The sequence below is a fragment of the Anoplolepis gracilipes genome, chromosome 11 (genome assembly GCF_047496725.1).
Source record: "Anoplolepis gracilipes chromosome 11, ASM4749672v1, whole genome shotgun sequence".
Classification (NCBI taxonomy): domain Eukaryota; kingdom Metazoa; phylum Arthropoda; class Insecta; order Hymenoptera; family Formicidae; genus Anoplolepis; species Anoplolepis gracilipes.
This window is the reverse complement of record NC_132980.1, coordinates 1,949,649-1,975,511: the sequence shown is the minus strand read 5'-3', so window position 1 is coordinate 1,975,511 and position 25,863 is coordinate 1,949,649. Positions and strand designations below refer to the sequence as shown.

At 36.0% G+C, this 25,863-nt stretch overlaps 3 protein-coding genes and 1 pseudogene across 3 annotated transcripts; 2 read left to right on the top strand and 2 right to left on the bottom strand.

The window, feature by feature from the left end:
- Nucleotides 1-4,493: 4,493 nt before the first annotated feature.
- LOC140671335 (uncharacterized) lies at nucleotides 4,494-5,611 on the top strand (annotated as a pseudogene).
- Nucleotides 5,612-6,455: 844 nt separating this feature from the next.
- Nucleotides 6,456-8,809, top strand: LOC140671334 (uncharacterized). The gene is made up of 2 exons (XM_072902592.1): nucleotides 6,456-8,166; nucleotides 8,720-8,809. The coding sequence occupies exons 1-2, from the start codon at nucleotides 6,889-6,891 to the stop codon at nucleotides 8,807-8,809; spliced, it is 1,368 nt and encodes a 455-aa protein (XP_072758693.1). The 5' UTR covers nucleotides 6,456-6,888.
- Nucleotides 8,810-10,398: 1,589 nt separating this feature from the next.
- Nucleotides 10,399-13,905, bottom strand: LOC140671291 (uncharacterized). The gene is made up of 2 exons (XM_072902551.1): nucleotides 12,012-13,905; nucleotides 10,399-10,617 (listed from the first exon to the last, which is right to left on the bottom strand). Exons 1-2 carry the CDS (start codon nucleotides 13,287-13,289, stop codon nucleotides 10,399-10,401), a joined length of 1,497 nt encoding a protein of 498 aa, XP_072758652.1. The 5' UTR covers nucleotides 13,290-13,905.
- A 657-nt stretch (nucleotides 13,906-14,562) lies between these two features.
- Nucleotides 14,563-15,681, bottom strand: LOC140671290 (uncharacterized). Its single transcript, XM_072902550.1, has one exon. It carries the CDS (start codon nucleotides 15,679-15,681, stop codon nucleotides 14,563-14,565), a length of 1,119 nt encoding a protein of 372 aa, XP_072758651.1.
- Nucleotides 15,682-25,863: the final 10,182 nt, after the last annotated feature.

Genomic DNA, 25,863 nt, shown 5'->3' with positions numbered 1-25,863 from the left:
TATTCAATACATCCTGATTTTGAAACGTAATTTTCTTAAGCAATATCTAAAACGATTTTTTTATAAATAAATTACAAAATTATAAATTATATAATTTGTATCAAATGTATGTGTGTGTTTTACAGTTTTAATCGATTCTATATAATATACGCTTCTTTATAATTAATATGTGATTATTAATAAAATAAAAAGTTGTTTACTTACAAAGTTGTATCGTTTTCAACAACATCCTCTAAAATTTCCTTATGTGTAAATAAATCTGTATCGGTAATTTCCTTCAAGGTCATATTCTCGTTTTTTGCAATGTCTTTTTTTTCCTGTGTTGAATTTTTATTTTCGTATTTTATTTTATTAATTATGCAAATAATTGTTTTTTATCTCAACTGCTGCAACAATATGATCAATATACAATAATTCAACTTTGATGTTAACTTTTGTATTAATTTAAACTTTTTATGAGCATAACTAATATCTCGTATTATTTGTAGGTTATTACATTTATATGTTTTTTTTAGAAAACAAAAGATATAAAACAAAAAAGAAACTTCGCTTCTTCTGGAAAAAAGTTAAAACAAATATACAGGGTGTCCCAGAACAACCTTCCGTCCGTAAAATGACGTATTCCTGACGCAATTTTAAGACAATTTTTCCTTTACCAAAATTTGATTTGAAGCGTAGTTTTTGAGTTATAAGCAAAAATAGTTAGCAAATCACACGTCGAGTATAGAAGGCGGCAGGAGCGGCGCGGCGCACCGCGAGCGCGGGCGCAGCTGACCGTCCGACGAGTGATTACCGCCGCATGAGTCGTTAACTATTTTATTTTATAACATAAAATTATGCTTTAAATAAAATTTTGGTAAAGACGAAAATGTCTTATAATTACGTCAGGAATAAGTGTTCCTTAAAATAACGTTTAATGACCAAAAGTTGTTCCGGATCGCCGACCGTCGGATGATGCAATCAGCTGATTGCTACACGCGATGTGTGTATGCTGAGTGTGTGCGTAAAAGAAAGGGACAGAGTGAGTGAGAGAAAGAGAGAAATAACCGTCTCCGCGACGGCGACGCTCCTTCGATTGTCATCGACATTGTCGTCGACGACGTCAGACCGATCGATATATTGAGTTTCTGGCTCAGCTGAGAGACACATCGCGTGTAGCAATCAGCTGATCGCAGCGTCCGACGTTATTTTAAGGAACACTTATTCCTGACGTAATTATAAGACATTTTCTTCTTTACCAAAATTTTATTTAAAGCATAATTTTATGTTATAAGATAAAATAGTTAGCGACTCATGCGGCGGTAATCACTCGTCGGACGGTCAGCTGCGCCCGCGCTCGCGGTGCGCCGCGCCGCTCCTGCCTGCCTTCTATACTCGACGTGTGATTTGCTAACTATTTTTGCTTATAACTCAAAAACTACGCTTCAAATCAAATTTTGGTAAAGGAAAAATTGGCTTAAAATTGCGTCAGGAATACGTCATTTTACGGACGGAAGGTTGTTCTGGGACACCCTGTATATTAATGGATTTTGAAGAATATAATCGTAATAAAAAAGTAATTGAATTTCAATTTTAATTCTGCAAAATGTGACAATATTTATATTAACTAAAAAGCAAGATTGCAAAGATTATGTACATTTTTTGAATTGCTAAATTTTAATTTCGTTTATTTAGTTCGAAAAAGTTTGTTTCTAAAAGAGAAACATTAAAATATTTTAATTTATAAGGATGTTTAGAATCTATATTTAATATATTTAGATAGGAATTTAATAAAAACAAGTTGTTGTTACATATGTTTAAAGATTGATAAAAAAATCTGAAGTCAATATGAAACAATCAAAAGTTATAAGGAATTTAATTTCCAACAAAACATTTTATTGCATTTAAAAATAATTAAAATTGATAGCTAGAATTATAGGAATTAGATTAAAACAAAAGTGCAATTTGAATATAACAAAGACATATTACATTTCATTAAATAATTTTGACTAAATATTCAATTATATTATAAAAATATATGTTTACCTTGTAAAATAGATAACTCCTGTAAAATTACTGCTGTAGGATTACTTTTTATATTTTGATTACTCCTATAAATAAAATATTAAAATTAATAATTTAATTTTTCTTGGAATAAAAGTATGTTATATTTTTTTTGTTTGTGTACTTTATTTTATATGTACTTTATCTTGTTTGTGTACCTTATTATATATCCATAATTTAAAACTAATGTTTGTTGAAAATAAGATTTAAAAAGAAAAGTTATTATACAAAAAATTGAGAAGAAAACTTAAATGCATGAATAGATACATTAATGTGAATTTTAAAATTAAATTATAATTTTAACTAATAGTTAATAAATAAGTAGATAGTATAAGAGAGTTCTAATCCTGGGATCTGAGGGGGGGTGAGGTAAGCGGGGGGAGGACGAGGCGAGGTACCTCGCCCCCCCGCACTGACCGGGGGGGGGGGGCTATGCCCCCCTCAATCTGGGGGGGAGGTACCAAATGCCCCACCCCCCAGATTAAGGGGGAGGATGGTACCAAACACCCCCTGATTGAGAGGGGGAGGGGGAGGGGGGCATACATATGGTTCCGCACGTGGAGGGAGTGTCCTCTCCGACTGACTGCGGAGGTCTGACGGTGAGAGAGAGGAATGTCAACTGTTATAAATAAAATAATCACCCCACTCTGTTTATTCATAATGTATATTTGCAATAAATAATTACGTTCGCAACGTGGTAGAGGGAGACGGTGCGATAGACGTCCGCAACATGGTAGAGGGAGACGGTGCGATAGACGTCCGCAACGTGGTAGAGGGAGACGGTGCGATAGACGTTCGCAACGCGGTAGAGGGAGACGGTGCGATAGCCCACGCGCATTTATCTCAAATATATACACGAGATCCCATATCTCATCTCTCTCTAAATAGAGTATCTCTTTTTAAATAGACTATGCATATGATCCTATGAGAGGTAAACGTCTTTGTTTGACTGAGACTAAGAGAGCGCGAGGAGGAGGAGGAGGAAGAGTCGTAGAATAAAATAGTGTGAAGAGAAACATTAATGTTAATAATAATTTTTTATTTGTTACAAGTATCATAAAGTATATCATTTATAGCACACGCCAACAATTCGCAATCTACGAGTGATCCGCTATCGAACGCGTCACTCTCGCGAATCGCTTTCACAGCATCATTTACATCAGTAATATTGTTTCGTTGCAAGACGTTACAAAATTGTTTAAATTTTTCATTCACGAAATGTGTATTTTGACACAACCATGAATGCATATGATCGATGCAATCTTCAAAATCGAATAAATGTAATAATGTTTGAGGTTGCATATACAAAGACTTATTAGATAATGTTAATTTAATAATTCTCGATCCGTTTAATGCGATCATTTGGATAGATAGATCGCAGATCCATAATGGTTGACTTTCAGTCGATTGTACATGTCGTTCAATGTCTGCACGTTTCTGCATCAATGAGTGCCAGAGTACAATAGGCAATACTAATCAATTACCTCGGTTGTCACCAAGTATCAATTCGACATACGACATAGCTCCAACGCTTATTCCAATCTCCAAATATTTGTAAGATGTCGGGCTTAAGATATACCTTCTTCCAAGTATGCAAACCGCACGACGAGATGAAACGCTATATAAAATATTAAAATATATTAAAAAATAATATTTAGAAAATAATATTTAGGAAATAATATTTAGAAAATAATTGAAACTTACATGTTCTTTGATTGAATTTCACCGTTCTCAATCGGAATGTAAAAATTCATCTTGCTGGTTTCTTTTGTAGAGCACATTTTTTTTTTTTTTTTTTTTTTTTGCACAACCTTATGCACGGACAACTGATGCGATACTAAACTATTGAAAGTACTGCGATCAATTTGTAATATCGCAAAACGTCATGAGGAGGGGAGTATTTGTGACGTAATTTTGTAAGCGCCAATGTAAGGCTGCTAGAAATTATTAAAATCGCGTCTCCACGTGCTTTCTCGAGCGCCGTGTGTGGCCGCCGTATGATGAAATCTAATCAAATGTATACGACGATTGAAATATTCGGTTACAAATGTATACGACAAAGCGTGAGATAAAATTTTTGGCTAAATGATAACATAAACAGACCGTCGACGGTACGGATGTTTGCGCTAAAGAATAACGCGCCGACAGTACGAATGTTTGCGCTAAAGAATAACGTGTCGCATAGTGGGTGGGCATTATCATGTATATTTAATTTGATTATAAATAATAAATATAATCCTATGCGTAGAGGATGTCATATTATATTACATTACCACGAAATATGCGTGAGATAAAGAGACGTGATATTATAGAAATGACGGATGTTTATACGAAAGAATAACGTTTTCGCAACGTGAAAAGAATATAACGATTAGATATAAATCAGAACGGAGAGTCACATCTCACCATTATTGTCGAAGCTTGCACGAGTGTACCTTATGTGTAAAAAAATGGAGCAGGTTTTAACGCATCAATCCACCTTGATAAATTCGGTGGAGGAGTACTTTGCGTGGGAGGTGCGATGCGATGATTATATCAAGTCGTTGGAAGAGCAGAGTCGAATTAAACGACCGCGAATATCGATCGGATATCGACAATTGTTGATCGCAAAGATCGCGCGACTCGAAGGACTGAAAAATGCGTTGCGCAAACGTTTCGTACACGCGGGTGCCGGACACAGCGCGCATCAAGCTGCACTATTTTGGCGAGAAATTGATACAGCGTTCGAGAACCGTATATCGACTGGTGCGATAATCAATAGCAATTATATCGAACCTCGCCAGTTTCTCGAAGACGCGAGTGATATCGTGCTCGAACATGTGCGAGACGCTATCGAAACACACTGCAGTGTGAAAGTGAATACTATGTTTAACGGTGAGTTTGTGGCGGGTGAAAAGCACGACGATAAAAGTGAAGTACAAAAAACTGTGAACTATTTCGTACATCTGATTTACGCGAATGGTACGAGCAACGTGTTATCGAGCCCACTTTAGCATCTCTCGAAGAATTTCAAGAACGTGATAGTGAGTGGGCATTATCGCGTATACTTAATTTGACTGTAAATATAAATAAATATAATCCTATGCGTGCGGGATGTCATATTATATTACCGCGAAAGATAATGATGAAGCGAGCGATAGTTAACGTGCGATCCAAAGACAATGCATGTTTCGCATGGGCAGTGACTGCTGCTATGTATCCCGCTGAAAGAAGGGTTGAACGAGAATTATCGTACCCGCGTTACACGGATGTGCTAAATCTTCGAGACATTGAGTTTCCAGTGACTCTTAATCAAATTAAAAAGTTTGAAATTAACAACAATATTTCAATCAATGTGTACACCATCGAAAACGAAAATATTGTTCCTATTCGTCTTTCGGAGCAAAAGAGGGACAAGCACGCCAATTTGCTCTACATTCAAGATGCGCAAGATATCGGACATTTCGCGTGGATCAAGAATTTATCGCGACTCGTGAGTTCGCAACTCAATAAACACAATGGACAAAAATATATTTGTGATCGGTATGTATATTTAATATTATTGATTTTTTTCAAAATAAATATATAATTATTATTTCTATTTTTTATAAATGTTAAAATATATATATATATATATATATATATATATATATATATATATATATATAATTATTATTTCTCTTTTATAGATGTCTACATTATTTTTATTCGAATGAGAAACTACAGTTACATACTGCAGACTGCGGGAAGATGAATGATTGCGCTATTCGATTACCGAGCGATAAAGATAAGTGGCTCGCTTTTAACAACTATAACAGGAAGGAGCAGGTTCCTTTCGTCGTGTATGCCGACCTGGAATGTGTTTTGAGAAAGACGGACAAAGAAGAAGAAGCAGAAAAAAATGTATACCAGCATCATCAAGTGTTTAGTATCGCTTATTATGTACATTGCTCGTACGATAATTCGTTGTCCGCGTATCATTCTCGTCGCGAAGCCAATTGCGTCGCATGGTTTGCTGAAGAATTAAAAAATTTAGCAACGAGCGTGAAAACAATTTTATCTACAAATCTTCCCATGATAAATTTGACGCGTGAAGAATTGGAAAAGTTTAACAGCGCTATTCAATGTCACATATGTGAGAAACCATTCGTGGAAGACGATACGCGCGTACACGATCATTGCCACCTCACTGGACGGTACAGAGGTTCCGCGCATTCAAATTGCAATCTAAATTATAAGAAATCCTTTTATATTCCAATTATTTTCCACAATTTATCCGGTTACGATTCACATTTTATAATCGAGGAAATAGCTACAGCGTTCGAAGGAAGAATCGATCTACTTCCGATAACTAAAGAAAAATACGTTTCATTTACGAAAGATGTTAAACTTACGGAAGACAATTCGCGAAATCGCATTAAATTATGTTTCATCGATTCTTTTAAATTTCTCACAACAAGTCTCAACAAATTAGCATCTTTTCTCAGTAAAGATAAATTAAAAATTTTACAATCTGAATATCAAAATTTGCGGGTAGAAGACTTTGATCTGTTAACGCGAAAAGGTGTCTTTCCGTACGAATATATCGATTGTGTAGATAAATTGCACGATACATGTTTACCTCCGCGCGAATTATTTTACAGTTCCTTGACCGATGACACAGTATCCGAGAGCGATTACGCGCACGCCGAGACTGTTTGGAACCGATTCTCCATTAGAACGCTAGGCGAATATAGCGATCTATATTTAAAAATCGATGTCTTGTTATTAGGCGATGTTTTTGAAAATTTTCGTGACAATTGTATCAAGAGTTACGGGCTCGACCCTGCGCATTATTATACTCTGCCCGGATACACGTGGGATGCCATGTTGAAGCATACAAATATTAAGTTTGAATTGCTCACTGACATCGATATGGTAATGTTTATAGAACGAGGTATACGCGGTGGTTTGAGTCAATGTTCCAACAGATACGCGCATGCTAATAACAAGTACATGCAGTCATACGAGCCATTGAAACCGTCATCGTATCTAATGTATTTCGATGTAAATAATTTATACGGATGGGCAATGTGTCAACCTTTGCCTTACGCTAGTTTTCAATGGGTCGACAATATATACAATTTTGATCTATCATCGATCGCGTCCGATTCGCCTACAGACTATATTCTCGAAGTCGATCTCGAGTACCCGCAACATCTTCACGACGCGCATACTGACTTACCGTTTTGTCCGACGCGTGACAAACCACCCGACAAGAGAGAGAACAAGTTGCTCGCAACCTTATACGATAAGAAACGATACGTAATACACTACCGCAATCTGCAGCAATGTACGCGACACGGTCTTCGCGTTACAAAAATTCATCGCATATTACAATTCGCGCAATCTCCATGGTTACGTACATATATTGAATTAAACACGCAATTTAGAACAATGGCTAAAAATGATTTTGAAAAGAATTTATACAAATTAATGAATAATGCAGTTTTCGGCAAAACGATGGAAAATGTGCGCAATCGCGTAGATGTAAAACTTATAACAAAATGGGACGATAGGTACGGCGCAGAGGCAATGATCGCGAAACCAAATTTTCATAGCAGGAGCGTTTTTTCGGAAAATTTAATCGCTGTGGAATTGCGTAGACTCGAGGTGAAGTTTTACAAACCAATCTATGTAGGTATGTGTATACTTGATGTATCCAAGATGTGTTTGTACGAATTTCATCACGATTACATGATTCCAATGTATAAAGAAAAATGTAAAGTCATGTACACCGACACGGATAGTCTCATATATCACATTGAGTGCGAAGACGTGTACGAGAATATGAAGCGCGACATCGGCAAGTTCGACACGAGCGACTATGCGATAGACAATGCGTACGGTATACCGCTCGTGAATAAAAAGGTACCGGGTCTGATGAAGGATGAAAACAACTGTATGATAATGACAGAATTTGTCGGGCTTAGAGCAAAAATGTACGCGCTAAAAATAGATGGTAAAAAGGATACGAAAAAGGTAAAAGGTGTCAAGAATAGCGTCGTCGCGAAAACGATAACATTTGACGATTACATGCAGTGTTTGAACGAAGGAATTGAAATGACGCGACAGCAATCGAGTATAAGATCAAAAATGCCTAAAGTATATACCATGCGGCAGAAAAAAATTGCTCTAAGTCCACACGATGATAAACGGTATATAATACCTAAAAGTATCGATACGCTACCATGGGGGCATTACAGAATACCGTTGTAAAAAAGAAAAAAAGTGTATATATTTGAATATTATATATATTTATATATGTAAACTTTATATAATATTTGTTATATTTTTACAATACATTATTTTTATGTATCCAAGAATTCCGTGAACTATCGAATCCCAACCATTTCACAAAAACTTCATCCCCTCTCTTCTTCAATATCTTTTCCACAAGATATATATCGGGATTAGCAACGCGTTGTAGTTCGTATTCGTAAAATCCACCGGCGACGGGATTTCCGCGCGAATCTTTTAATATATATGTCACGGGATTAGTTTTCTGTATCTTAACAATTTCAAACACTTCGGTGGTCCAATTTGGTGTGTAGCCTTTTTCGAATAAAGTCTTGAATTTACTCACGCGCACCGAATCGCCTATTTTAAATTTCGCCAGCGCCGCAATCTTTACGTTGCTGTACACCGTATGTAAAAGTTTCTCCGCGACGGCTGGAGTAACATCGACAGGTCTCATACCGATAGTGCGATGTTTTTGCGTGTTGTACTTTTCAACGAGTCTCGATAGTTCGTCGATCCACTTGTAGTTTCCATTGAGCGTAAACATTTTCCACATTTTATTCTTCAAAGTACGATTGAAGCGTTCCACGATCGAGGCTTTCATGACGGAATATGTCGAATAATGATTAATATCGTGTTTCTTCATGAGGTTTTATACATTTGCATTGTAAAATTCTTTTCCTTGATCGGTTTGAAAATTTTTCGGGCATCTCGCATCGTCTCGAATTATCTCTGCAATCGCATCGGCCGCCTCGTTTCCACCTTTACTCTTGAGCGGTACGACCCACGCATACTTGCTCAACACATCGATAACAGTGAGTATGTAATTGTATCCCTTGTTGACTCGAGCATACGGACGCATCTCGACGATGTCGGCTTGCCACAGATCATCGTATCCCCGCACTATGACGTGTCTTCGGGGAAAATTTTTTCTCGCTGGCGCGTGCAGCTCGTTTACCAACTGCCATCTCTCCAAACTATGTTGATTCTTTGCTTTGCCAGTTTTTCTCGATGGTTGTTTGTTGTTTGCTTTTTTATCACTCATTTTTCGTTTATCGTCCTTTAAGAGCCGTTCTTTAAGTTCCGTTTTTACTATGATTTTTATTTTTTCACGTTTTCTGATCCGTTCTTAATCCGTTCTTGCGTTGTTCACCGCCGTCCTTCACCCATTCGAAAATCGTTCTTGACCCGTTCGCAGCCTTTTTCACAGTCGTTTTTGACTCGTTCGTAGCCGTTTTTGACCCGTTCGTAGCCTCGTTCACAGACGTCTTTCGAACGATCGTAGGAGTTCTTGAGTTGTTTGTAACCTTGAGTGTAGCCGTGAAGAACGTGTTCGTAGCCTCGTTCACAGCCCTGCTTGAGATGTTGATAGCCTCGTTCGAGGCTGTTGTTGTTGTTGTTGTTGTTGTTGTTGTTGCTGCTGCTGCTGCTGCTGCTGCTGCTAGGTCGTTCACTACCACTGCCACTCATTGTAGTTAGATAGCAGTTCGGTAATTCTTCGTAGCGGTTCGATAATTGTTCGCAGCCGTTCGATAATCCTTCGTAGCTGTTCGATAGCCGTTCGATAGCCGCTCCTAACCCGTTCACTGATGCTCATTCGGGTTGATAGCCGTCTCTGAGTTAGCGTTAGCCGCGCGTTGAAGATTGTTTAGCGCAATCTGTAATGCTCGCACGTCCTTCTCAAGCGAAGTAAGCTTCTCGTCTAATTCTTTCTGTCGATTCATTAATCTTTTAACGCAGGACTGCACGTACAATTTGTTGACGGCATCGGTGTCAGCCTCAGGTTGCGCTACACGACGAATCTTACGCGACCTCGCATCGAAGTCTGTAACGACGCGACACAGAACGTTTTCGTGCACATAACTTTTTACCAATCTATCCCAAGAGCCGTTTGTACCGGTTGCATCATTTCTTGAATCGAATAAGCCAAATTTGTTGATAGGCATTTTTTTCCGACGCTTCGTAAAGTGTCACGCGACGCTGATCGACTGATTAGTTTTGTCGATACATCATTCAATTTATAATAAGACCATCTTCGCGAAGTTCTTCGATAATCGACATGATTTCATTGTCGTGAGCATTGTTACCGGCTCGACGCTAAGCATCCAGTAATCGCAGACGATCTACCAACTCGTTTGGATCGTTCCAATGCACGTAGTCGATCTTATTGTCGTTTAGAGTCATAGCGCGCGGTAGTATACCCTTTCCAGCTTTTCTGCTAGGCAATAACGGTGCAATTACATTTTTATACTTATATCCTTTAGTCCCTAATACTGGATTATGTGACTTTGTTCCCACGTTTATGCGCATTCGTCGCTAATAATATACTTTTATATTTAAGCAAATCATCTTCGGTGTATATTTCATCGTCGGGGATTTTTTTGAAAATTAATTCATAGAGACCAGGCGTTCCCGTATATTTTACTTCATTGATAATATAATTATCAATCGGATCAGAAAACGTGAAAAAATAAAAATCATAGAAAAAACGGAACTTAAAGAACGGCTCTTAAAGGACGATAAACGAAAAATGAGTGATAAAAAAGCAAACAACAAACAACCATCGAGAAAAACTGGCAAAGCAAAGAATCAACATAGTTTGGAGAGATGGCAGTTGGTAAACGAGCTGCACGCGCCAGCGAGAAAAAATTTTCCCCGAAGACACGTCATAGTGCGGGGATACGATGATCTGTGGCAAGCCGACATCGTCAAGATGCGTCCGTATGCTCGAGTCAACAAGGGATACAATTACATACTCACTGTTATCGATGTGTTGAGCAAGTATGCGTGGGTCGTACCGCTCAAGAGTAAAGGTGGAAACGAGGCGGCCGATGCAATTGCAGAGATAATTCGAGACGATGCGAGATGCCCGAAAAATTTTCAAACCGATCAAGGAAAAGAATTTTACAATGCAAATGTACAAAACCTCATGAAGAAACACGATATTAATCATTATTCGACATATTCCGTCATGAAAGCCTCGATCGTGGAACGCTTCAATCGTACTTTGAAGAATAAAATGTGGAAAATGTTTACGCTCAATGGAAACTACAAGTGGATCGACGAACTATCGAGACTCGTTGAAAAGTACAACACGCAAAAACATCGCACTATCGGTATGAGACCTGTCGATGTTACTCCAGCCGTCGCGGAGAAACTTTTACATACGGTGTACAGCAACGTAAAGATTGCGGCGCTGGCGAAATTTAAAATAGGCGATTCGGTGCGCGTGAGTAAATTCAAGACTTTATTCGAAAAAGGCTACACACCAAATTGGACCACCGAAGTGTTTGAAATTGTTAAGATACAGAAAACTAATCCCGTGACATATATATTAAAAGATTCGCGCGGAAATCCCGTCGCCGGTGGATTTTACGAATACGAACTACAACGCGTTGCTAATCCCGATATATATCTTGTGGAAAAGATATTGAAGAAGAGAGGGGATGAAGTTTTTGTGAAATGGTTGGGATTCGATAGTTCACGGAATTCTTGGATACATAAAAATAATGTATTGTAAAAATATAACAAATATTATATAAAGTTTACATATATAAATATATATAATATTCAAATATATACACTTTTTTTCTTTTTTACAACGGTATTCTGTAATGCCCCCATGGTAGCGTATCGATACTTTTAGGTATTATATACCGTTTATCATCGTGTGGACTTAGAGCAATTTTTTTCTGCCGCATGGTATATACTTTAGGCATTTTTGATCTTATACTCGATTGCTGTCGCGTCATTTCAATTCCTTCGTTCAAACACTGCATGTAATCGTCAAATGTTATCGTTTTCGCGACGACGCTATTCTTGACACCTTTTACCTTTTTCGTATCCTTTTTACCATCTATTTTTAGCGCGTACATTTTTGCTCTAAGCCCGACAAATTCTGTCATTATCATACAGTTGTTTTCATCCTTCATCAGACCCGGTACCTTTTTATTCACGAGCGGTATACCGTACGCATTGTCTATCGCATAGTCGCTCGTGTCGAACTTGCCGATGTCGCGCTTCATATTCTCGTACACGTCTTCGCACTCAATGTGATATATGAGACTATCCGTGTCGGTGTACATGACTTTACATTTTTCTTTATACATTGGAATCATGTAATCGTGATGAAATTCGTACAAACACATCTTGGATACATCAAGTATACACATACCTACATAGATTGGTTTGTAAAACTTCACCTCGAGTCTACGCAATTCCACAGCGATTAAATTTTCCGAAAAAACGCTCCTGCTATGAAAATTTGGTTTCGCGATCATTGCCTCTGCGCCGTACCTATCGTCCCATTTTGTTATAAGTTTTACATCTACGCGATTGCGCACATTTTCCATCGTTTTGCCGAAAACTGCATTATTCATTAATTTGTATAAATTCTTTTCAAAATCATTTTTAGCCATTGTTCTAAATTGCGTGTTTAATTCAATATATGTACGTAACCATGGAGATTGCGCGAATTGTAATATGCGATGAATTTTTGTAACGCGAAGACCGTGTCGCGTACATTGCTGCAGATTGCGGTAGTGTATTACGTATCGTTTCTTATCGTATAAGGTTGCGAGCAACTTGTTCTCTCTCTTGTCGGGTGGTTTGTCACGCGTCGGACAAAACGGTAAGTCAGTATGCGCGTCGTGAAGATGTTGCGGGTACTCGAGATCGACTTCGAGAATATAGTCTGTAGGCGAATCGGACGCGATCGATGATAGATCAAAATTGTATATATTGTCGACCCATTGAAAACTAGCGTAAGGCAAAGGTTGACACATTGCCCATCCGTATAAATTATTTACATCGAAATACATTAGATACGATGACGGTTTCAATGGCTCGTATGACTGCATGTACTTGTTATTAGCATGCGCGTATCTGTTGGAACATTGACTCAAACCACCGCGTATACCTCGTTCTATAAACATTACCATATCGATGTCAGTGAGCAATTCAAACTTAATATTTGTATGCTTCAACATGGCATCCCACGTGTATCCGGGCAGAGTATAATAATGCGCAGGGTCGAGCCCGTAACTCTTGATACAATTGTCACGAAAATTTTCAAAAACATCGCCTAATAACAAGACATCGATTTTTAAATATAGATCGCTATATTCGCCTAGCGTTCTAATGGAGAATCGGTTCCAAACAGTCTCGGCGTGCGCGTAATCGCTCTCGGATACTGTGTCATCGGTCAAGGAACTGTAAAATAATTCGCGCGGAGGTAAACATGTATCGTGCAATTTATCTACACAATCGATATATTCGTACGGAAAGACACCTTTTCGCGTTAACAGATCAAAGTCTTCTACCCGCAAATTTTGATATTCAGATTGTAAAATTTTTAATTTATCTTTACTGAGAAAAGATGCTAATTTGTTGAGACTTGTTGTGAGAAATTTAAAAGAATCGATGAAACATAATTTAATGCGATTTCGCGAATTGTCTTCCGTAAGTTTAACATCTTTCGTAAATGAAACGTATTTTTCTTTAGTTATCGGAAGTAGATCGATTCTTCCTTCGAACGCTGTAGCTATTTCCTCGATTATAAAATGTGAATCGTAACCGGATAAATTGTGGAAAATAATTGGAATATAAAAGGATTTCTTATAATTTAGATTGCAATTTGAATGCGCGGAACCTCTGTACCGTCCAGTGAGGTGGCAATGATCGTGTACGCGCGTATCGTCTTCCACGAATGGTTTCTCACATATGTGACATTGAATAGCGCTGTTAAACTTTTCCAATTCTTCACGCGTCAAATTTATCATGGGAAGATTTGTAGATAAAATTGTTTTCACGCTCGTTGCTAAATTTTTTAATTCTTCAGCAAACCATGCGACGCAATTGGCTTCGCGACGAGAATGATACGCGGACAACGAATTATCGTACGAGCAATGTACATAATAAGCGATACTAAACACTTGATGATGCTGGTATACATTTTTTTCTGCTTCTTCTTCTTTGTCCGTCTTTCTCAAAACACATTCCAGGTCGGCATACACGACGAAAGGAACCTGCTCCTTCCTGTTATAGTTGTTAAAAGCGAGCCACTTATCTTTATCGCTCGGTAATCGAATAGCGCAATCATTCATCTTCCCGCAGTCTGCAGTATGTAACTGTAGTTTCTCATTCGAATAAAAATAATGTAGACATCTATAAAAGAGAAATAATAATTATATATATATATATATATATATATATATATATATATATATATATTTTAACATTTATAAAAAATAGAAATAATAATTATATATTTATTTTGAAAAAAATCAATAATATTAAATATACATACCGATCACAAATATATTTTTGTCCATTGTGTTTATTGAGTTGCGAACTCACGAGTCGCGATAAATTCTTGATCCACGCGAAATGTCCGATATCTTGCGCATCTTGAATGTAGAGCAAATTGGCGTGCTTGTCCCTCTTTTGCTCCGAAAGACGAATAGGAACAATATTTTCGTTTTCGATGGTGTACACATTGATTGAAATATTGTTGTTAATTTCAAACTTTTTAATTTGATTAAGAGTCACTGGAAACTCAATGTCTCGAAGATTTAGCACATCCGTGTAACGCGGGTACGATAATTCTCGTTCAACCCTTCTTTCAGCGGGATACATAGCAGCAGTCACTGCCCATGCGAAACATGCATTGTCTTTGGATCGCACGTTAACTATCGCTCGCTTCATCATTATCTTTCGCGGTAATATAATATGACATCCCGCACGCATAGGATTATATTTATTTATATTTACAGTCAAATTAAGTATACGCGATAATGCCCACTCACTATCACGTTCTTGAAATTCTTCGAGAGATGCTAAAGTGGGCTCGATAACACGTTGCTCGTACCATTCGCGTAAATCAGATGTACGAAATAGTTCACAGTTTTTTGTACTTACACTTTTATCGTCGTGCTTTTCACCCGCCACAAACTCACCGTTAAACATAGTATTCACTTTCACACTGCAGTGTGTTTCGATAGCGTCTCGCACATGTTCGAGCACGATATCACTCGCGTCTTCGAGAAACTGGCGAGGTTCGATATAATTGCTATTGATTATCGCACCAGTCGATATACGGTTCTCGAACGCTGTATCAATTTCTCGCCAAAATAGTGCAGCTTGATGCGCGCTGTGTCCGGCACCCGCGTGTACGAAACGTTTGCGCAACGCATTTTTCAGTCCTTCGAGTCGCGCGATCTTTGCGATCAACAATTGTCGATATCCGATCGATATTCGCGGTCGTTTAATTCGACTCTGCTCTTCCAACGACTTGATATAATCATCGCATCGCACCTCCCACGCAAAGTACTCCTCCACCGAATTTATCAAGGTGGATTGATGCGTTAAAACCTGCTCCATTTTTTTACACATAAGGTACACTCGTGCAAGCTTCGACAATAATGGTGAGATGTGACTCTCCGTTCTGATTTATATCTAATCGTTATATTCTTTTCACGTTGCGAAAACGTTATTCTTTCGTATAAACATCCGTCATTTCTATAATATCACGTCTCTTTATCTCACGCATATTTCGTGGTAATGTAATATAATATGACATCCTCTACGCATAGGATTATATTTATTATTTATAATCAAATTAAATATACATGATAATGCCCACCCACTATGCGACACGTTATTCTTTAGCGCAAACATTCGTACTGTCGGCGCGTTATTCTTTAGCGCAAACATCCGTACCGTCGACGGTCTGTTTATGTTATCATTTAGCCAAAAATTTTATCTCACGCTTTGTCGTATACATTTGTAACCGAATATTTCAATCGTTGTATACATTTGATTAGATTTCATCATACAGCCGCACACACGGCGCTCGAGCTTTTGAATAGTTTAGTATCGGATAAACTACAACGCCTTCGGTAGTGCCATGAATTCTGTAGTGCAATTTTTACAAAATCGTGAAATTGGTTTACCAAAGACTTATACAAGATCGCTAAAACTGTTTTTCGAGATTCGTGACGAAATAGATTTTTTATGTGATGTGATCGATGAAAATACCGATATAGAACGTACGCGATTAAAACATATTCCGGAAATGAGACATCTTAAAAAAATGAGGCTGCGACTGGTAAAAAGAATAAGAAGGAAAGCCTTTTTAGAAAAAAGAAGAAAGCGATTTGTACATAACTCATTTAATACACACACACATGTATTTAAAAAAAACTGAAAAAGACTCAAAGGATCTTCTGTCTATCGACCTCGCTGCGTAATTTAAGCCTAGATGCTGCTACACATCCCCTACTTTTCTTTTCCGAGATGTTGGCTAACTCCGTTAGAACTTTCATCAAGACTGTGTTAGTCTGTAAACGACTAAAGTGCGCAAGTTTTAAGGATGCCACACCACGAGATGTGTTCGTTAGTGGATATAATTTTTACTCAAAACTGGCGTTATTTGGCAAGGACGATGAGGGATCTCGCACATGAATTAATAAGAGTTGTGCTAAATATACTAGCATTTAAAAACGTATTTATTTTTTTAAATAATATTGGTACTAATAGCGTTACTAATAGTACTAATAATAATAATAATGTTTTTTTTTACAGTACGAGTCACAGGCTGATGTAAAAATTAAGGGATTTGTAAATATTTATGATAGACAAATTAAAAGGATGTTCCGGCGCCGAGAGAGAGTTATACGCATGGGTGCGTGACGATCTTTGGGGTGACACTCCCGAGAATCGGAGGTGCGAGGAGGTGACTCCTCAGTTTAACGAGGATCGTCTTTGTTTGCGGAAACTCTTTGGTGAGCTTCCGTATGAGATGTGGGAGACAGAGGAACCGTGGCTCCCCGAAACTCTGCAGGAGGACTCCAGGTTGTCAGATGAGAGAGATTCCGAATAGATTGTGAGTATTTATAATTTTTATCATTTTAGAAAATATTTTTAAAGTACTAATAAAAATGTTTTTTTTCCTGTTACAGACGCAGCTATGACGAGTTCCCATGGCGCATCGCCCCTACAGATTTTTAATTTTTTAAATTTTCTACTATAATTTAATTCTTTTTTATATTTTTATATTTAAACATATAACTATTTTAATTTTTTAAATTTTCTATTACAATTTCTATTCGTTTTTAATTTTAAAACACACACACACACACACACACACACTTTATATGTATACACATACACACTTTTTAAATAAAATTTATGTTAAACTTATATATATTTATTACTTATCCACCTTCATCATCTATCCCATCCTTCTTCCTCTGTATTAGATATAATTAAATAATAGGATAACATTTAATATTATAAAAAAAACTTCACATGCAAAAATTATCTTTTTTCTCGCGTACGCCTTAGCCTCCGTCTTATCGCGCCTCCGCTATCCTCCTTCCTCTCTATTCTTTCTCTCGCACCCCATAACACGCTCTCCTTCTCGCTATTCTTCTTCCTCTCTATTCTTTTCTCTCGCACCCATATCTCCATTTTCTACCATCATGCTCTCCTTTTCTTATCATCATGCCCTCCTTTTCCTATCATCATGCACTCTCTTGTCATACACATACAGCGCTTTCCTTCTTACACCACGTCATACTGTCCTTGTCCTACGCTATATAGAACGCCTATAGCACCGTCTCCCTCTAACGCGTTGCGAACGCCTACCGCACTGTCTCCCTCTAACGCGTTGCGAACGCCTATATCACCGTCTCCCTCTAACGCGTTGCGAACGCCTATAGCACCTTCTCCCTCTACCGCGTTGCGAACGTAATCATTTATTGCAAATATACGTTATGGATAAACAGAGTGGGGTGATTATTTTATCTGTAACAGTTGACATTCCTCTCTCACCATCAGACCTCCGCAGTCAGTCGGAGAGGACACTCCCTCCACGTGCGGAACCATATGTATGCCTCCCCCTCCCCCTCCCCCCTCTTAATCAGAGGGGACATTTGGTTCCTTTCCCCTCAGTCTAGGGAGACATTTGCCCCCCCCCCCCCGGTCAGTACGGGGGGCGAGGTACCTCGCCTCGTCCTCCCCCGCTTACCTCACCCTCCCTCAGATCCCAGAATTAGAATTCTCTTATATTATCTACTACCCCCCCCCCCCGGTCAGTACGGGGGGCGAGGTACCTCGCCTCGTCCTCCCCCGCTTACCTCACCCCCCTCAGATCCCAGAATTAGAACTCTCTTATATTATCTACTAATAACCGTATCTTTGGTTATCGCGATTAACGGGGAAATAATACTCCGCCGTCGCGTAATTGTTGCCATACCGTTTCGTTTAGAATTTCGTTCCGTCCGAATCGCAAAAGAGCATAAAATCTCTCTCTCTCTATAGCCGCCGATAGTCACGTTTTGTTATCGCGTTAATTGTCGTATTAGTTGTCACGAATTAATGATAGTACTTGTATTGTATCCGTCAGGAAGCGAGTTCGTATACTGTGTGCCACGTGTGACTTCGATATCCCGTGCTGCCTATCGACTCACGATCCGGGAGTAATTTATGTAACATTAATCCACAAGATTGTTAATATTTATATAAAGATTGTGTCGAGTAATTATGTTTTACGTATGAGAAGATTTCTGTATGGTCTGTACAGCGAAGAGTAACCGTTGTAGCGATCCATATCGAAGGTCGATGCGTGCCGACCGCGTGTGTTACGCGCATTCCATTGAATATTTCTCTCGCACATTGAATAGCGCGACTGGCAAGCGTTCCATGGCCGAGAATTACGGTATTTGCTCGATATATTTAATTGTGCTATCGCCGCGACCTTAACAAGCCGCGAGCGACTTCCGACATTACAAAGAAAATCCGAGATCGAGTGTAACTTGATATCTCACGTTTGACCGCGGTGCCACGCTGTCACGCGCCTTTCACGTGCTCAGTGAGTGCGGCCACTACGCCTAGTTGTCGCAAAAATATTAAATCTCTCTTGTGAATTCAATCTCAATTTCTACAGGATCCGCCACCAAAATCCGGACAAAATGAACAATTTGTTTAAGCAAAATATGTTTAAGCGGCATAATGTGACCCTCACTGGAGACGACGCCTAGGACGTGAACAAAGACCGGGAATTTCGTCCTAGCTATTACGGGGACTTCATCAGGGTCGTGGGCGAGCCAACGTTCCTTCGGTTTACCTTGGCATCGACAAAAAAAATTTTCTCGTCCGAAAAAAACTTTATGCGTCTCGCAGCTTCGTTTTTCAGCGAATTCAGAAGCAAGTAACAGCGAGCAACTCTTTTCATTTTAGCAGCCTCGGAGAGCATTTGGCGAACTTTTATTACATAGAATTTATAGCGTAGATCCTCTTCAGCAATTCGACGCATTGTAGTGTCACTCACATCCAAAGTTTTAGCTATTTTTGTCAGAGACTGCCCAAGGTCCTCTGAAATGTGCTGTTGAGCCTTTGCGATAATTTCTGGGGTTCTTACAGACATTTTCTTTCGAGTGCCTCTTCCTCGTCGGGTTTGCAGAACCTTCTGTGGACTTCTCCGAAGCAAAAAATTTAGCCGCAATATCATACACAGTCGATTTTGAGTAACCGAAAAACCGAATAATCTCGGTCTGAGAATGCTCAGCGCGAAGACTTTCTATTATCACCGCTCTTCGGTTATATTTCGCACTCGATCTTATTTGCTCGAACATTTTGAGATTATGCACGTTTATTAAAAACATTTGAATTGACGTAACGATAACAACGACCCCCCGCCAAAATTAAATAAGACGGGAAATTCAAATTTAAATTTGTCTGGATTTTGGTGGTGGACCCTGTACATCTTATGTCGAATATATCTTTTTATTCTTATCTAAAATCGTTATATCTTTAACCGAAATAATTCTACGCCTAGCACTATCGATTCTCGATCCCGTGTCGCTCCTCACAAACCACCCCCTCTACCTACTGTTAAGACTGGCTAGTCGAAGTAGTTACCGTCGCGATTATGAGTCTTTTAGTATTTTTCACGTGATGTGAAATTGTCATATCGAGTTAGAGCGGCGTGGATTTTCGCGCCTGGCGCCCAATAGTATTGTCGTTCGGGAAAAAAAGAAAAAATCAATTGGGAAGAGCGATCACGCCGAAGGTGTGCCGTAGGCCAGTCCATAAATCAGTCGAAGGAGCATCGACACCGGTCAGCAGAAAAAAAAACACGGTCACAGTATATGTATATTATAGGAATACCTTTTTATTATTTTTTATTATATTTCTTATCTGAAATATATTGCTAAAATGATACCTTTTTAATATAATATTAAAAATATAATTAAAATATTTGTAATATTAAAAACAAATACACTTCAATGTAAACAATGCATTAAAATTGATACTTACACATATCTTTTAAATTTCTTCTATTGCTGTACTGGACCAATTTGTAGAACTTAAAATCGATTCAAATTAATGTAGAATTATCCAGGCAAAAATCTAATTAATTAATCGTAATTGTCAACACAAATTCCCTTTCTTGATTTAACTTTTTTTAACTTGTGGTAAAAACGAGTCAATGACAAAATTATTGTCAAAAGTGAATAAGAAGCAACATTTTTCATTATAATTTTGACTATAACTTCTTTAATTAAATTTCATATGTAATTTTATATTAAATTTTATATAAAACTTTAATTTAATTCTATATAATTAATAAGAAATGAGAAAAATATACAAAAATAACAATAATACTATTCTGATAATTGAATATTAAAATACAGTTTCAATAAAGATAATCTACAAATAATAAGTTTTCATTTAATATATATTATTATTGTTTAAACATTGTTTAGAAATTGCATAAAATAACTTTTGTCAACAGTTGTGTATTTTATCCATTTTTTTTAAATCAGCATAGTCAACAATATGCAAAATTTTTTTTAATTTTATATATTTTTCTTATATTTACTTGTTTTTCATTGAAATCATGAAAGTATAATTTGAATGCTAAAATTTAAAATATGATATTAACATCAATCAGCATATGCAATGACATATGAAGTACTAATAGAATTTGAATTGATAAATTTTGATATTTTTTTAGTATATACATTATATATAACTTTGTATCCTCGAGAGGAATCGATATATACTATACATTATATATAAAAAGGTACTGCTTCTTATTCAGGCCAAATTACATATTCTAATCAATTATTTGTACAGTGGCTTCACTATTAAATTGTAAAAAATTTTAAAAATCCAATTTCTTGTTATTCTTTTCAAATAATTTTATTTAAAAAATTGAAGTTATGTAACTTGTTATTTTCCTATAATGTGAAAAATATATTTTTATTTTATTAAAATAAAAACCTATTGTTTGAGTAAAATTAACTCATCTAAATTAAAAATTGTGCATATGTGAGTGTGTGTGAATATGTGCATATGTGTGCGGAATGACAATAATGCACAATTTTGTATATGCGATACATATGAAATTATGAAGTTCTAATAGGACCTGAATTAATAAATTTTAATATCCTTTTAGTATTAACTTTATATTTATATATATATATATATATATATATATATATATATATGTGTGCATATACATATATGTATAATAAAAATAAGTAATACTGACAAATAAATTGCTTACATAATTTTATAATCCAAACTTATAAATCAAGAGATGCATACTTGAAGAGATATACAGGAGTAGAGTGTAAATTAGTTTCAAGGATAAGATGTGGCGCAAGTAAACAAGTGTATGGAAACAAAAAGATTTTATCGACATCGTAATCTAAACTTTTACTTTCAAACTGCTCATACACACCAAAATCAGAATTGTATATAATTGTTGTTGTAGTACCCAAAAAATAAATATTTGTATAACACTCATCTATTAAAATGTATTTAATTTTGCATAAAATGAAATAATCATAACAATCTTTACCTACGCAGATACATGTATTTCTTTTGTACGTAACACCTCTAAAAGTAACTTGTGAAAATATATATTTTATATTTTCATTTTTGTCATGAAAATAATCTCTTATTATAAAAGAAATCTCATCATTATTAAAATTTTCAGAAATATATTCTTGTGCATTATCTGCTCTTGCTAAAGTACAGTATCTATCATTGAAATCTTGACTTTGTAAAACTTGATGTTTGTATGATAATAATGTGTTACGTTCTTAAAATTTTGAGAATGTTTAACAATATTTTTAAAATATCTATGTTTGCTTTCAAAACGTAAGGTCCATAAATGTTTCAGTGAACCAAAAGATATAGTTAAAGAAGGATAATGAGAAAGATAATGATGTTTAGGTCTTAATTTGATACTTGGAAAACATTTTAATCTCAATGATAAATATTCATTTATTTTTTCTTGTAACAAACATATTAAACAACATATTTTTCGAAGATGTAACATTAACATCCAAACATCATTTTCAATATTCTTAACTGCATCAAAGTTAGCTAAAGGAAATATTAATAGTATTTTTCTAATTTGACTTGCAGTGCCTGCAATTTTAGTTGAATCTTTTACAAGAGAAATGCTATTGCATACATTTTCATTAAAATTTAATTTTCTGTAAGCGATAATTTAGAAATTGATATGTAAACCAACCTTCTTTCACAAAATATTGAATGCAGTATATAAGATCGTAAGGAACAATCCCTTCAAAAAGATCATGTGCTATGCAGGGCGGTAATCCTGGATTGCAGACATGAAAATAATTAAGTTTATTCAAAGGTGAATCATGTTTTATGCCCTTTACAATTTTCATAATACTTTTTGCTTGTGTAAGGTATAAATTATAATTATCCGAATTTCTGTTTAAATTAATACATGTACATTTTGATTTGAATTGATTTTGAGTTATATCATAAAAACGACAAAAATGTTCAGAATTATTAAAATTTTCTGTAAAGCCACCAATTTGGTGACTTTCTAAATTATCGCCCACCATAGCAACAACAGTACCAACAAAATTAATTGTTTCATTACCAACAGAAATATTTATTCCTTCTTTTTCTAAACTTTTTAAATCATGTATTAAACAGTCCATTATTTTTTGCCAACCAAAAAACATTATATATTTTTCATAACATAACATTACAAGCTGTATATTATCAACTTTTGATCTGAGATAAGCAGGTAAATTTTGTAATATCATATATACTTCAACAAGTTTAAATTTTTTTTATGCATCCAATGGATTACATATCTCAAATGCATCCTGATATAATATGATTTGAAACACATTTTTATTATTATGAAAAAAATTATTGTTTTTTATTACACTGTCATCTTTTATATCAAAAAACACATTATTATTATTACAATTATTATGCAAATTTAAAGAAAAATCTTGAATATTAAAATTTTGTAATAATATTTTAATAGTTTTCAAAATTGGAATATAATGATAATAACATTGCTTATGATTATTATCTAATCCTAAATTAATTTGTACGGGCATTATAATATATGAAAATTTTTGGAAATATATATTTCTCGTACATGTATTTCGAAGACAATCATTTATAGAATCAAAAATATTTAAAAAGAAAGAATAACTATGTTGAAATATATCTTTAATTTTTTTTTTGTATTATCTTCAAGATCACTTTCATTTAAAGTCGTAATAAAATAAGTAAATAATAAAGAGGCAATAGGCAATACGAGGAGATGTGAATATAAAATTGTAAGTTTTTTATATATAGATGATATGTCGCAATTGTATTGACATTAAGTACATTAGTAACATTCTATAGAATGACGGAAATTACAATAAAGATTTGAACGTTTCGATTCATGTTTTGAATCCTCTTCAGCATAATATATAAATTAAATAAATGAATTATAAATAAAAACGAAATTAATGATTAAACATCGCATAATAAAGGCGTAAGACATGTGTGAACATAAAATCCGTGATCGTATTCGCATGATTAAAAGAATCACTGCCTCAGAACCGCTGTACATATTTATCGCATGTTAGTTGTATAAATTACATATATATAAAACGATTCAACTTATTCGGCTCTTTTTTTGTACGGCTTGCATAATAATCCCGCGAGGCAATTCTGCGAGGTTTCCAGACCGAGGGAGGTATGCAGTTAGATTGAGGGGTTAAGTCTGTATTAATAAAATGAGTATAATAAATACCTGTTTGTAATAAAGTAATTAACCGTTAGTTTGTGTATAATGGTGGTGACTCAGAAAAAGCTTACAGGATATGCACTCCGTTTGTGTGTTGTTGAATCTATGGTATATATATCGCGACAATTGATGTTTTAACGTGTGGTTATGTCGATGGTACAGATGGTAATGAGCTCAAGGGCGAAAAATACATTTAAGATGGAAAGAGTTAGGTAGGTGACATTAGATCTTAGGCAGTTTGTTTATTATATCATCGTAAATAGCTGGCAAACATTCTATATCTGTTTGTAGATTTATGCTATTTATTTGTCGTTTAATGTATAACATTTCAGATATCAGACTTTTTGTGTAATAGGGCTCGTTGTCTAGTATTTGTGCATTGTCCCAATCAAAGTCATGATTGTATGTTAGGCGGTGGTCAGTGATCACTGATTTGTTTTTATTGGGCTTCATTATGTTGGTCTTATGTTCTTTTATCCTAGTATTCAGCTTTCTGCCCGTTTGACCAACATAAGAAGCGTTGCAATTTAGACAATTAATTTTATATACCACGTTGGTTTTCATGAGTCTAGGGATAGGATCTTTGTGTGTCTTAATAAATTTGTTGTTTTTGTTTATACTATAGTAGGCTAATCTGATGTCGACATCTTTTAGAGCATTCTTTATTTTATCAGTTACTGTATGCAAATATGGAATTGTGAAATATGAGTTATTATTGGGTGTTTGTAATTTTCTGTCGGATGGTCTATTGTTAATTAAAAACTTTATGCGGTTGTTAATTGTTCTGAATATAAAATCGGTTGGATAGTAAGTTGTCCAGTAAAATCTTTATTATAAATTGGATATTCTTTTCATGGAACGTGGAATGTGATAATAAGAATACTCTATCAACCAAGCCTATTACAGTGCCTCTTTTTTGGTTGTTAGGATGTTGGGAATAGAAATTGAGATATCTACCCGAGAATCAGTGATCACTGACCACCGCCTAACATACAATCATGACTTTGATTGGGACAATGCACAAATACTAGACAACGAGCCCTATTACACAAAAAGTCTGATATCTGAAATGTTATACATTAAACGACAAATAAATAGCATAAATCTACAAACAGATATAGAATGTTTGCCAGCTATTTACGATGATATAATAAACAAACTGCCTAAGATCTAATGTCACCTACCTAACTCTTTCCATCTTAAATGTATTTTTCGCCCTTGAGCTCATTACCATCTGTACCATCGACATAACCACACGTTAAAACATCAATTGTCGCGATATATATACCATAGATTCAACAACACACAAACGGAGTGCATATCCTGTAAGCTTTTTCTGAGTCACCACCATTATACACAAACTAACGGTTAATTACTTTATTACAAACAGGTATTTATTATACTCATTTTATTAATACAGACTTAACCCCTCAATCTAACTGCATACCTCCCTCGGTCTGGAAACCTCG